Genomic DNA, 12,671 nt, shown 5'->3' with positions numbered 1-12,671 from the left:
CATCCCTCGATGTGTTTAAAAAAAGACTGGATGTGGCACTTGGTGCCATGATCTAGTTGAGGTATTAGAACATGGGTTGGACTCGATGATCTTAAAGGTCTCTTCCAACCTAGAAATTCTGTGATTCTGTGATTCTGTGATATTTCCCATCGCGCCTAACTGCCCCTACCGCTTCAGCAACTCACTGCTACACAGTACAGTTTTCCAGATTTCTCACTGCTACACAGCACAGTTTTCCAAACTGCACCTGAGAGCGTAGGAAATACAAAGGTAAAGTTAAAAAATAAAACAAAATAAAACATCTGCTTTAGCTGGCACGGCGGCACGCGGGTCACGTGGGCGAGCCGCCGCCAATCGGAGCTCGCCGTGGGCGCTCGCGAGGCTTCGGTCTCCATGGCAACGCTGGGCCCGCAGCCGTCCGAGCGCCGGCGGAGCGGCCGCCATGGTGAGTAGCGGGAGGGGCCCGCCCGGCATTCCCGCTTCATTCCCGCTTCATCCCGGTGTCCCGGCACCGAGGCGCTCCGCCCCGGGCGGCCGGCCCGCAGCAGGGGCAGGGGTGCGGCCTGTCGTCATGCGGGAGCCGCTCGGGGCAGCTGCGGCCGCCACCTGCCCTCCCGGGCATCCCTGCCATCCGTGCAGTCTCCCAGGGCTTGGGGTTTGTGCGGGATCCGGTGGCCAGGTGGCTTATCTGCGTATCAGCGTGGCTGGTCACTAGTGGCCTGTGCTTATGAGTTTATTTACTAGTATAATTTCGTTTCTGTCTGTAATGAATACAAGCTTTCAACTAAACCCTCCAACAACAGCAAAGACGACATTAATTTAGTTTTCTGTATGATCCCTCATCTGCAAAATGTGGGACTTGGTGGGCAACATCGGTCTTGCAGCCACACTGCAAGAGCTGGTTTTATTTAGTGCTGCTTCCTCGGCTGCACTCAGTTTCCAGAGTGTTTGTCAGGACCCAGGACATCCCTCTGGCTGTCCTGAGCAGCCAAGACCCCTGCCAGGGGGCTCAGAGACCCTGGCACAGAGCTCAAGATGCCTGTGGTTTTGATTATGACCTGTGGAGCAAGTTACCAACCTTAGATGAAGATCTGCAAGCCACGACAGTTAAGTAGAATGATAATGAATTTATCACAGGGTGAAAAAGTAGATTTTGGGGTTTTTTGAATGGAGATTCAGAGGGGCAACATGGAGGCAACTAGGCATGTCCAGCCTTTCTTCTTCTTCTTCTTGGCCTCCATCTTCTGCTGTGATGTTGGCACTTTTAGATTAGTTTAGAGTAGAAGCTCACTGTCTAACATAGGTGATAAGTATTAGAAAGTAACTGTAAACATTGTATATGTAGTTTTTAGTATAAAGACATAATACCACCCCAGGGGCAGGCAGAGTGCCTCTGTCTTGCTGAGCAGACCTCGGCAGGACAGGAGAAAGAATTTTATAGATAAGATGCAATAAACAACCTTGAGACCAAGAAATGAAGAGCTCTGACTCCTTCTTCAAGCGCTGGGCTGGGAAAAGAGACTTTCTAACTTCTTTCAAGGTCGCTCTGACCAGCTAGAGACCCCAACAAGTATTGATTGTTCATCCAAGTATCCCAGGATAGCATTGTCACTGGAGCTTCCCTAAGGACGAGGTGATGAGATGAACTGTTTTGTCTGAGTTAGTACATTGCTGGCTCTCCCCAACATCAGCCAAGCTAACAAAGTACATTGGAGTAAATGAAATGGACCTGCCTTTGCATCAGCTCTCCAGGGACTGTGGTGACAAACTCCCACTCGTGCCCTGTTGTGCCTCCTTGTCACTCATGCTGCCTGCATGAGCTGTGTAGTTCTGGTGTGGTTGCCCATGCCAATAATCCTTTGAAATAGAAGCACACATAAAAGGGCTACTTAGCCAGCTCTAAAATTACTTCCTTCTTTATTTGCCCTGGCAATATTTGTTTCTGGGTGTCCTGGTTTAGGGCTGTTGAGAAACAAATTCAGATTATCACTTAAGATCTCCTTCTTCATCAAAACCAGCATGGGCAGCAGGTTGAGGGAAGTGATTTCCCCCTCTGCTCTCATGAGACTCCATCTGGAGTGCTGCATACAGTTCTGGTGTTTCCAGCTTAGGAAGGACATGGAGGTGTTGGAGCAAGTCCAGAGGAAGAGCATGAGGCTGACAAGAGCACTGGAGCACTTCCCCTGTGAAAACAGACAAGTTGGGGCTGTTCAGCCTGGAGAAGAGAAGGTTGTGGAGCGACCTCATAGCAACCTTCCAGTAACTGGAGGGGGGCCACGGGGAAGCCAGGGAGGGACTCTTCATCAGGAACTGCAGTGATAGGACAGGGAGTAATGGGCACTAATTGAAAGAGAGTAGGTTTAGATTAGATATACTAAAGAAAATCTTTATTGTGGGGGTGGTGAGGCACTGAAACAGGTTGTCCAGAGAAATTATGGATGCCCCATCCCTGGCAGCGTTCAAAGCCAGGTTGGATGGAGCTCTGAGTAACCTGGTCTAGTGGGAGGTATCCCTGCCTGTGGCAGGGAGTGGGAACTAGACAGTCTTTAAGATCCCTTCCAACACAAGCATTCACTGATTCTGTGAGAAGTCTCAAGAGTTTACATAAAAAATAACAAATATAACATACTTTCCTCTGGGCTTTTGTTAGTACGTCTATGAAAGATACATCATTCAGCTACATTATGCATGTGTAATGTAATACTAAGATATATTTATCCAAGACTTTCCTCTCCTGTACAATCCTTCTGGTTATGATTCTCTGATTGCCTCTGTCTCTAATTTTGTATGACTTTTTGGAGGTTACTTGAGCTTGCTTCCAAGTGCTGGAGCTTTCTCACCCACTTATGAGAGGTGCATAGGGACTTGATATACTAAAATATGGTTGTTTCTCAACATGCTGGTTTGCATGCTAATCCTTTAAAAGCAGTCACAGGAACTAGTCAGAAGGCAAATGTTCACAGTGATTATGCTCATTTTTCCTTATGTTTGTGCTTGTATCCTCCCCTGCAGGCAGAGCTGGGCGTTAATGAGCACCACCAGAATGAAGTGGTCAGCTACATGCGCTTCGCTCGCTTCAAGCGTGGCATGTGTCTCAAAACAGTGGATTCTTGTTTCCAGGACCTCAAGGACAGCAGGTGCTGGGTGGGGTGGTGCTGAGCAAGAATAAAACAAAATATCCTAGCAGCAGTTGCCAGACTTGAATACATTATGGGGTGAATTTTCTCCATTTGGGTTTTTGTGTTCTTGTATTTTCCAGAGGTTACAAGTCAAATGCTTTTAAACCCAAGCTCGTCAAATTCTTAGGAATTGACAGAGATATTGACATCATGACATTGCTTCATATCTTGCTTCTGATATGTAAATTCACTGCAAGGCTGTAGCTGAATTAATATTTGTGATTTTACTGATTTAAAGAGAAAATTCAAATAAAATAACCAATTAGTAATGCTGTGGTCATCTAATAATGACTGACAGTGGAAGTTTTTAGGAAACATTGCATTATATGAGTGGTACCAGTGTAGTGAGATCTCAGAACAAGGCAGAATTGTTACCTTTATCACACCTGACTCTTCTTGACCTCTCTGTTTAGACTGGTTGAAGAGACCTTCACAGTTGATGAGGTGATAGACATGCTGGATGGGCTGCAGAGTGTCGTACACAGCGAAGTGGAGTCAGAGCTCATCAACACAACTTACACCAACGTTTTACTTCTGAGGCAGCTCTTCTCACAGGCTGAGAAATGGTACCTGAAGTTACAGACAGACGTCTCTGACTTGGAGAATCGGTAACAGCTCTTGGACTATACTTGCAACAATAAGAAAACATCAAAGTGTTGACTATTTGCATTCTTTTCCTAACCATAGAAACCTATTCTTTTACTATTGTATCAGTGATAGGTTAGCTTCAATGTTTCCATCTATAAAGTAGCAAGATACAAAATAATTTCAAAATTGTGAGCAAGATGTCTTATTAGTAATATTCTTACTGGAATTAATCATTTAGGAGCAGGTGACTGGACTCAATTAAAATCTTTTATTGTCTGGTTAGATTATATTTTAATTAAGGATGCTAAATCTATTGTAATGCATGTATCATGCCATTGCATGACATGATCTATTGCATTTATGGTATTGGAGTAGGGCTTCATCCTGTACTTCTGACAAGAATTTTACATATAAGAAAAAGCATAGCAGCAGCCTGGTAAAATGTGTTTCTTAGTGTAGCTCTTAGTAAAGAAATGCCTCCTTATATTTTTTCTTTGGTAAATAAATGTCTCTTTATTTTTTTTTTTTTTCCAAGAGAATTATTGGACCAGGTTGCTGAGTTTGAAAAGTCAGAATATACCTCTTCAAACAAAAAGGTAGAATTTTATTTTAATCAATCATAATCAAATGTCATGTGGAGTCATGACAGATGTTTAAAATGCTTAGTACTGACTCTTTGTGCTCAGGAGAAAACCAAAAACCCCCATTTTTTTTTACAAAACAGTCTTTGAAACTCTCCAAAAATTCACATTTTGCATTTTGGCACCAAGACTCCCTCTGAAGTGTCTTGGCTGTTTCCAGAGTGCCTGTTCTGCACTGCTGGGGTGTGTCTCACACACCTCATCCCAAGGTCTGCCAGACCAAGGATGTGTTGAAGCATCTGCTCCTGGGTTCCCTTCCCTTGGCACCTGGGCTGAGACTGGGACATTCACTTGTGCCAAAATGGACCCAAGAGCTGAGAAGATTGCACAGTACAGATATCACTCTATTTTGTCTTGCATGAATATGGCTGCAAACCTTATTAAAGGTGTATTTATATATGTTATATTGTATTTATATATATAAAATACATGTTATTTTTAATACCTTAAATGAGAAAATTATTTGGAGCTTTGTAAATACTTTTAACTCTTACAATCACTCAAATATTATGTTCTCCTTGCTTCTTTTTTCTTTTGGTTGCTGCAGGATTGTCAGTCTTCTGTCAAACCACATTTGCTATACTTTTATGTCTCTGTGCAGTATCTTTGTTTAACTTAAGCTCAAAGTGAAGTCCATAACTTAGAGCCAAGGAAGCAGTAAAAAATGAATTTGAAATAAAAGGCTGTTCATTTGCTTTGCAAAAGAAAGCTGAATTGACTATCAGTAGTTATTCTACAGGCTAAAAGAGTACTTTTCTTCCCCCTAGAAATATGCATAATTAATTTTTTTCACCTTTATTATTTCTTTAGTCCACTGCAGATCCCATTAAACCAAAACTTGCTCCATTAAATGAAGGTGGATCAGAGCTGCTAAACAAGGTAAGAACTTGACTGTTCAGGCAGTTGTGGTCAATGACCATTCTGCTTATGCAAATGAACTGAATAACTGTACAGTAATATCTGTATAATGTGTCTGTCACTATATAGACATCACAGTAATATATCCCAGAATGTAAAATAAAATACTGGTAAATTAATAAACATTGTAAGCATCAGAAATTTATTGTGCGATCTCTAACATGTATCTCAGTATCAACCCTTCTTTTGCAAAAACATTTTGGTCTTTGTAGTAATTTATTTTTCCATTTCATGGAGTAAAATAGTAAATTAGTTCCATACAGCTAGCTGGTACTTCAACAAAGAAGTAAATTAAAATATGCAGCTGGCTGAAATTACCAGGTTATTGAACATCTTCTGTATCACCTCAAGTCAATCTCATTACATCCATTCTCTTTTGTTTTGTAAGTTGGTTAAATTCCTCCTGAAGAAACAGGCACTTAAGGAATTTGAAATTTACTGGGTTTGAAAACATTTGATTTCTCACTTGCTAAACATTTTCAGAATTATGAAACACTTTCTAGTACTTAATCCTATCAATAATTTTTATTAGGTATTGTACTCATTTTATTCACCTACACTTTTCTAAAATGTCATACTTTTTACAGTACCCTTTTAAGTTTTTGAAAGTCAAGATAATTATCAAGGAGTTTTATTTTCTGTCTTCTGTCCTGCATTCCCAAATGATGTGTTGAGTACAATGTCTGTCTCAAGTTGTTGTTATTCACTGCAATAATTAAAGCATTCAAAGAATTCAGGCTTGTTTTGCTTATAGGTTAATGTAGTTTTCTTCCAAAAATAATTTCAAAATCATAACAGTTTTTCTTGAATATGTACATCTGTTATCTTTTTTTCCCCAAAATCATTCAAAGTTCATGTGATGAATTTACTCTGATGAAACATGGGTATTTCCTGTGACACAGAACAGGAGATGCAGTAACCTGGTATTTGTCTCTTTTGAAAAGGAACTGCAGATAAATTCTTCCTTACCTGTTGATTGAAAATATGAATTATAAGCAACAATGTGATTTGCATCCCTAAACATGCAATTTTTAATCATGAATCTTGTTACAAACAAGATACTGATCTCAATAATCTCAATGCAGTAAAGCATGTGTTTAGGTGAACAGCTGTATATGTTACAGTAGAATTGAAGACTTAAATTGCTTTCTCACTGAGGCAAAAAACCACAATAAATTAATGAATTACTGACTTCTTGTGGAGGCCATTTTTATAAGCATTTAGGATCACTTTTATTTTCTTAAGTTATGAAGTGTATTTTCTTCCCTGAAATATTTGCAAAATCTGAAATGGTGCCAGGGTGTTCACAAACATTTCTTGTTCTTTAACCCAAAGACAGTTGCTCATCTCCAAGAAGAAAATGAAAAATTGAAGACCAGGCTCAAGACCATAGAAACACAGGTAAGTTGCCTGTAATCTTGGATGCTTAATGTTCGTTACATATTTTAAAATATCTAAATAAGAATCCCATGCTTATTATGTTTTCAGTTAAAATACATTTCTGAGGTTTTAAATTTTCAATGTATTGCAGGCTACTGCTGCCCTTGACGAGAAGTCCAAGCTGGAGAAGTCCCTGAGGGATTTACAGATGATCCAAGGAGATCAGAAGGTAAATATAGTTATATCCCTCTGCTCCCATTTAACACAACTGTTGCCAGCACATCCAAAATGTTGGTCTGTATGGTGTGTTCCTGTTCTGGCAAATAGAAGAGTTTGAGTTAGTGTTGTTCCAGCTGACATTGTCTGTTCCTGCTCAGCAGATAATCCATAACATTAGTTGATGTTATGGCATGGATTCAGGAACTATCAGAGTTCATATTCCCAGGGCTGATATTTGTATTAACAGACACAAATCCATGTCTGTCTGTTTCTTCATGTTTAAGAATGATACCTGTTGTTGTCAAGGTGGTCAGGACACAAAGCAGAGACCACAAGCAGTCTCAGATGGAGCTCTTTATTATTGAACATGGCTGACCTTTTATGTGCTTTCTAATTGTTTATACTTCTTCTGTCTTAACTATTAGCTACAATAAATCAACATAACACTATTAGTAAAAAGTTACAGTGACTTCAGCTAACTTTCTAAAAATACTTCGTCCAGCTACAAAGTCCTCTTCTTATCTTTTTTCAATTCCTCACCTCTCTTAGTCTCCTTAGTTAGAGCCTTGGAGAAAACTCCTTATCAGCTTCTTCTTGCTTCTCAGCTTCTTCTCTTCTTCTTGCTTCTCATCTTCTCCTCGCTCCTTTAGCTAACAGGCCTGCTGTTAACCCCTTCCACAGATACCTAACCTGGTTTTTAGAGCAACAATAAAACACTCATTCTTTCACACATTTGTCACTTGATGTTGACAGGAACAAGCCAGACTTGCTGCTTGTTTGATGTTTTGCTAGTTCTCCCTATATCAGCATACTGTTGAAAACTGTTTCATTGTTTATTTTCATTACTTGAGGTTCCTAATCTGTTTTGTAAATGAGGACTCCAGCATGGTGAGTTGCTGCTGGCAAAAAAATGTAAGAAGCCTCAAGTCATGTTGACACAAATAAATCTCTTCAGGTCACCTGAGTATTTTTCTAAGTTTCTGCCTTTATTTGTCAATAATTAGAATTTTCCAAAGTTTGTTCATATGTAATTGTGTCTTAAATTTAAAACATCTCAGTTCAGGCTTTCAACAAAATTAGAACAATTTAATCCCATTATTTTGAGTAATCGACTTTAAAATTCCTGCAATATTTACAGATTAGGAAATAAGATTCAAGATAATAAAACATTTCTATTTAATTTTCATATTTTAATCCTGATTTCTTTTTATTTTGCTTTCTACCTGGTTTATGGTATGTACTTGGTTTCCTTAATATGTTAAAAGTTTACTTAGTAACTTTCAAAATTGTATTCAATAATATTTTTAATGGGCAACTTGATTAATCAGTCATGACAAATATTTTCTTTCTCTGTTTTGTTAAACTTTAAATTATTAAAGGTTTAAAATACAAAGGAGTGTATTAAATCCTGGATAATACTGTTTGTAGTGTTGAAAGATTGGAACCAAATCTCATCCTGCTTTTCTGGTTTAATATGAGTTGGCCTCAGTGTCAGGGCTGCTGAGTATCTTCAGCTTTTATGTCCTAATTTGCCCTCTGTAATCTGTCACTTTCTCTCAGTTGTTCATAAAGCAGTACATTTCAAACTCTTTGAGCAAATAAATGACTGCCAAACCACAGCTGGTTCTTAGGGATCACTCATCAGATTGATATTGGTTTTTTTTTAATTAATAGTTAATAGATAGCTTCATGTAGAAAGTATGAGTTATAGTAACTGGGAGTAACTGCTCTGTTGGTTCAGTTTAATTTGAAGATTTAGAATTTTTGCATAAATGACATATGTAATGGTTAGTGAATAACAGTTAAAATGTACAAAATGGATGTAGTGCTTTTCAACATGGCAGCCTTGGACTCTGTCTCAGAATTCAAAATAAGCTTTTCATCTGTACAGGTGCTACTGTCCTGCTCTCAAGTCTTATGTTCCAGATGGAAAAAGGAGCAAGGCTTTCTTAGGTTTTAGATTTTGTTGTTTTAAGGTGCTTCTAGTTCAGCCTCATCCTGGGTCATGACACTTTTGAGTTTGAAATTGAGCTTTAAAACCTGGGAATGTTTTGTGTTTGGTTTTTTGCTTTTCTTTAAATGAAAATTCGTAGAATAGTTACACAATTATTATGTTTTATGACTCAGAGCTGATGTTCAGAAAAGTTTCAGTTGATTCTTCTCATAAGGAAACAGGAAAGTTGCTTTGCAACTTGGAGCCTCTTTGTGTAAGACCCCTGAGAACGGTGCAATGCTGGTACCTGGCTGAGAGTGTGAACCTTAACACTTTCAGCCTTTCCTACCTGCCCCACACTAACAGCTTTGGAAATGTTTCAAAAACACATTGTAGTGTAGACATTCAGATCTTAAATGGTAATTTACTGTTTCTGTATGGCAAATAATTTCTTGTAAGGTGATTCATCCTTTGGCTCTAACTAATTCCTAAAGAAGCGAAATACAGGAACTTAAAATCTCATCTTGGCTGAGAAGACATTCCAGCCATCTTTAAAAAGTATTTATTAACAAGATTTTAAGTTATAAATCAGTCCCTGCTCTAGCTCCTATTTTAGTTGAAGCACTTCTCATTTAGGCTTTGCAGGAGTAACTTGTACATCACTATTAAAAGTGAAGGTGTACCTACTTTGTGTGGAATTTTGCACTTAAAATTTTAATTATTTCTTCTCTTGAATTTGACATATTTTAAATATTTCTTCTGTTGAAGAATAATGCAAACCAGGATATCACTGAACTGGAGAATAAAGTGGCAGCTTTGAAATCCCAGTTTGAGAAGACTTTGAATGATACTACTGCAAACCAAAAATTCTTGGAAGAAGACTTGGTGACAACAAAACATGACTTATTGAAGGTTCAGGATCAGCTATCCACAGCTGAAAAGGTTGGCATTTTACTGTAATGTGAAGATGCATTTCTTACTCACATTTTAACTGATTAGTGATTTAACAAGCATAAGCTACAGGGTGCAGAGTTTACCAGGCTCACTTTTGCCCTTGTATTTTTGTTATTTCAGTGGCAAAGCACATGAAACATAAAATAGCAAACCCACAGCTAACTGCATATTTATAATAGATGAATATTTAAAAACTATTTGTCTCAATAGAAATTTTTTAATGAAAAGCATGTTCCCAATCTTCTGAAGACTTTTAGCTTGATTTTGTTAAAAATGAAGTTGGGGTATCTATGGCTGCCCCAGCAATCTCATTTGAATCTACCAGCTGACTTTATCTAAATCTGAGTAAGTTACAGAAAACTAGTATCGTGAAACTTGAGGAGGAAAAGCAAGTTGTTTTTAAAAAAAAATACTTTTGTCTAGTCTTCATAATATGTAAAATATATGTTGATGTTATTATGTAGGAGCTGGAGAAGAAATTTCAGCAAACAGCTGCCTATCGCAACATGAAAGAGATTCTCACCAAGAAGAATGAGCAGATAAAGGATCTGCGTAGAAAACTTTCCAAGTAAGTGGTGCTGCCCTGTCTGTCTCAACAAGATCCTTGTTCTGAATCCATGCTCTGCTCCCATTTTGTCTCTAAAACAGTCTATATATTTTCCCTTAAAAAGAAATTCTAGCAGGCTGTGCTCTGATTTTTGACAAACCAGTCCTTTGAATGGATGTTTGGTATGGTTAGGGCTGGTGTGTGCAACAGCAGCTGCCATGTAGCAAGTAATGAGAGAATTTAGTGTGGAGAGCATACAGGATATTCATGGTAGATAAGTCCTCAGGTGCTGCACACAGAGATACAGATGGGAGATGCTCCAGGTGCTTTGGCAATTGTTTGGGTTTGTGAGTAGGTCCTTCCTTCATTCTATTTGGTAAACTGGCCAGTTTTAAAAGGAGAAAATAGTCTAAAAAGTAAATGCATTTGTCTGTGGCTTAAGTCATACAGTAAACCATGACAGAAATATGTCACTCTTGAGTGTAATATATTGCTTTGGTTTCTTTAGAGACAAAATGTCTTTGGGGAATTTCTAGTCTGTTTTAATTATTTTTCTATTTATTCTTTTTTAATCCTCAGATATGAGTCAGAAGACTGAAATACCAAAAAGCATCTGATCTATCAGAAGTTGTCATGGAAAGAAAATGTAGGCTGGTACTATTTTTCAATAGTTTTTGTTTTGAATGGTGTATTCTTTGCTTCTAGTGTTTAAAATAATTCTTTATTAATATTCATTTCACACTGAAACTCTTATCTTACTTCCTTGTAAACCTACAATTTATAGGTATTAGTTTCTGCAGTCATGTTTTTAATGGTTAACCATTGACATTCCTTGAGAAATAGCAAACAGGACCTTGTTGAAGAACTGAGAACATTCCCTACAAAAAAAAAAGGAGTTTATTTTTGTTAAAAAAGGGAGGAAAAAGACCAAAAATATATGCATTAGAGTTTTTGATGTCTTCAAGGTGGAAACTCCAGTTGTTACTTTTGTGTAGTTAATGTAGTCATGAAGTAGCATTATATGTAAAAATTCCATCAGTGAAAGAGTAGGAGGAACCAAAAAGAAACACTGATTCTGTAATGTTCCTTCCCACTGGACATGTCACAGTTCAGCAAAGTGTGGTCAGTAGCATTTTTCTAGAGGGTGTTCATTAGATAATGAGATAAATATGCTTTATAGCCAGAGTCCTAGACTCTTTCAGATAAAGTTGTGCTTTTTCACTGTAATTGATTTAAAGCAATTTTGAACATCAGAAGACAGATTCTGATTTTGCCAGTATTCTAAATATTGAGGTGATAATCTAAATACGCATAGGAAAGTTAGTGGAGAAACGTTTTTGGGAGAAAAGTTAGTTTAGATGTTTTCATCTCCTTTCTTAATGTAACCTCACCAGAAAACAGCTTACTTCTCTTGAGTCTTCTACTTGTAATTCTCTGCCTTGCATTTGTTTGTCAGTTGCCTAATAGTGCATTCTACTTGTTCATCTGTCCCTGTTCATATGTATCTTGTATTTTACTTCAAATAAAATACTATGTTTTCAAACATTTGATCTTTAAGGAGCTGGATTTTTTTAATAGGAATGTTTTGTATAGCTATTTTTTTAATATCTGTAAGACTGGGTGGCGGATCAGTAAAGAATCTTGCTGGAAAAGAGAACATGTAAATTACAGATTCGTGCTCAAAGCCACGTCACATCAAACAGCTGTAAAAGAGAAGTAGCAGTGACAGGGCTGAGGGTGATGGGTTACAGAAACTGGCATTTAACAATGTTTTTCTCAGGAGCTGCTTGAACTGAAACGGATCTTTTTTCCTCATTATTTCTTTAACAAGCAAAGCTGTTAAAATTGCTTAACTCAAATCTGCCATACACTTGCAGTCTGAGTTCTTCTTTCTTCTCTAAGTTTAAGTTTTCATGTTTTCTGTAAGTTCTGCTGCCTTTTGCCTCCCACTGTTTAAGTGAGGTTGGTTTGACATAAAGTCTCATGCCTGTGGCAGGATGTTATTGCTGTAGCACAATAGTAGAGAGTTATGGGGTGGCATCCTCCTCATCAGTGACAGTTAAGATAATGAAAGGTATTCTCTTGACCCTTGTACAGTCACTAAAATGTTAGGTTCTTAATAGGCATGTACCAAAGAGCTTTTTGGCCTGTGTTTGCTCAGAACGAGTACTTGTCTGGATGAATGTTGTGGGTATTTTGTTCATAATAACACTCACTTTATGAGATCAATTACTGTTTCTAAAATGGCAGGTAAAGGGTGAAAAAAGCCAGAGATTCTCATGACTCCTGCTGGTCTTCTCATCGGTCTTTGA

At 38.2% G+C, this 12,671-nt stretch overlaps 1 protein-coding gene across 2 annotated transcripts; it reads left to right on the top strand.

The window, feature by feature from the left end:
* Nucleotides 1-354: 354 nt before the first annotated feature.
* Nucleotides 355-11,904, top strand: LZTFL1 (leucine zipper transcription factor like 1). Of its 2 annotated transcripts, none has more exons than XM_064704858.1 (10): nt 355-445; nt 3,013-3,137; nt 3,593-3,787; nt 4,303-4,363; nt 5,219-5,287; nt 6,662-6,727; nt 6,858-6,935; nt 9,627-9,800; nt 10,277-10,380; nt 10,939-11,904. In XM_064704858.1, the coding sequence occupies exons 1-10, from the start codon at nt 443-445 to the stop codon at nt 10,955-10,957; spliced, it is 894 nt and encodes a 297-aa protein (XP_064560928.1). In that variant the 5' UTR covers nt 355-442; the 3' UTR covers nt 10,958-11,904. The 2 variants fall into 2 exon arrangements, with proteins under 2 accessions (XP_064560928.1, XP_064560929.1); XM_064704859.1 differs by having other exon boundaries at nt 9,642-9,800; nt 10,939-11,206.
* The last annotated feature ends 767 nt before the right edge of the window (nt 11,905-12,671 follow it).

Source organism: Zonotrichia leucophrys, chromosome 2, assembly GCF_028769735.1.
Source record: "Zonotrichia leucophrys gambelii isolate GWCS_2022_RI chromosome 2, RI_Zleu_2.0, whole genome shotgun sequence".
NCBI lineage: Eukaryota > Metazoa > Chordata > Aves > Passeriformes > Passerellidae > Zonotrichia > Zonotrichia leucophrys.
The sequence above is the reverse complement of the archived record's forward strand: the minus strand, read 5'-3'. Positions and strand labels throughout refer to the sequence as shown.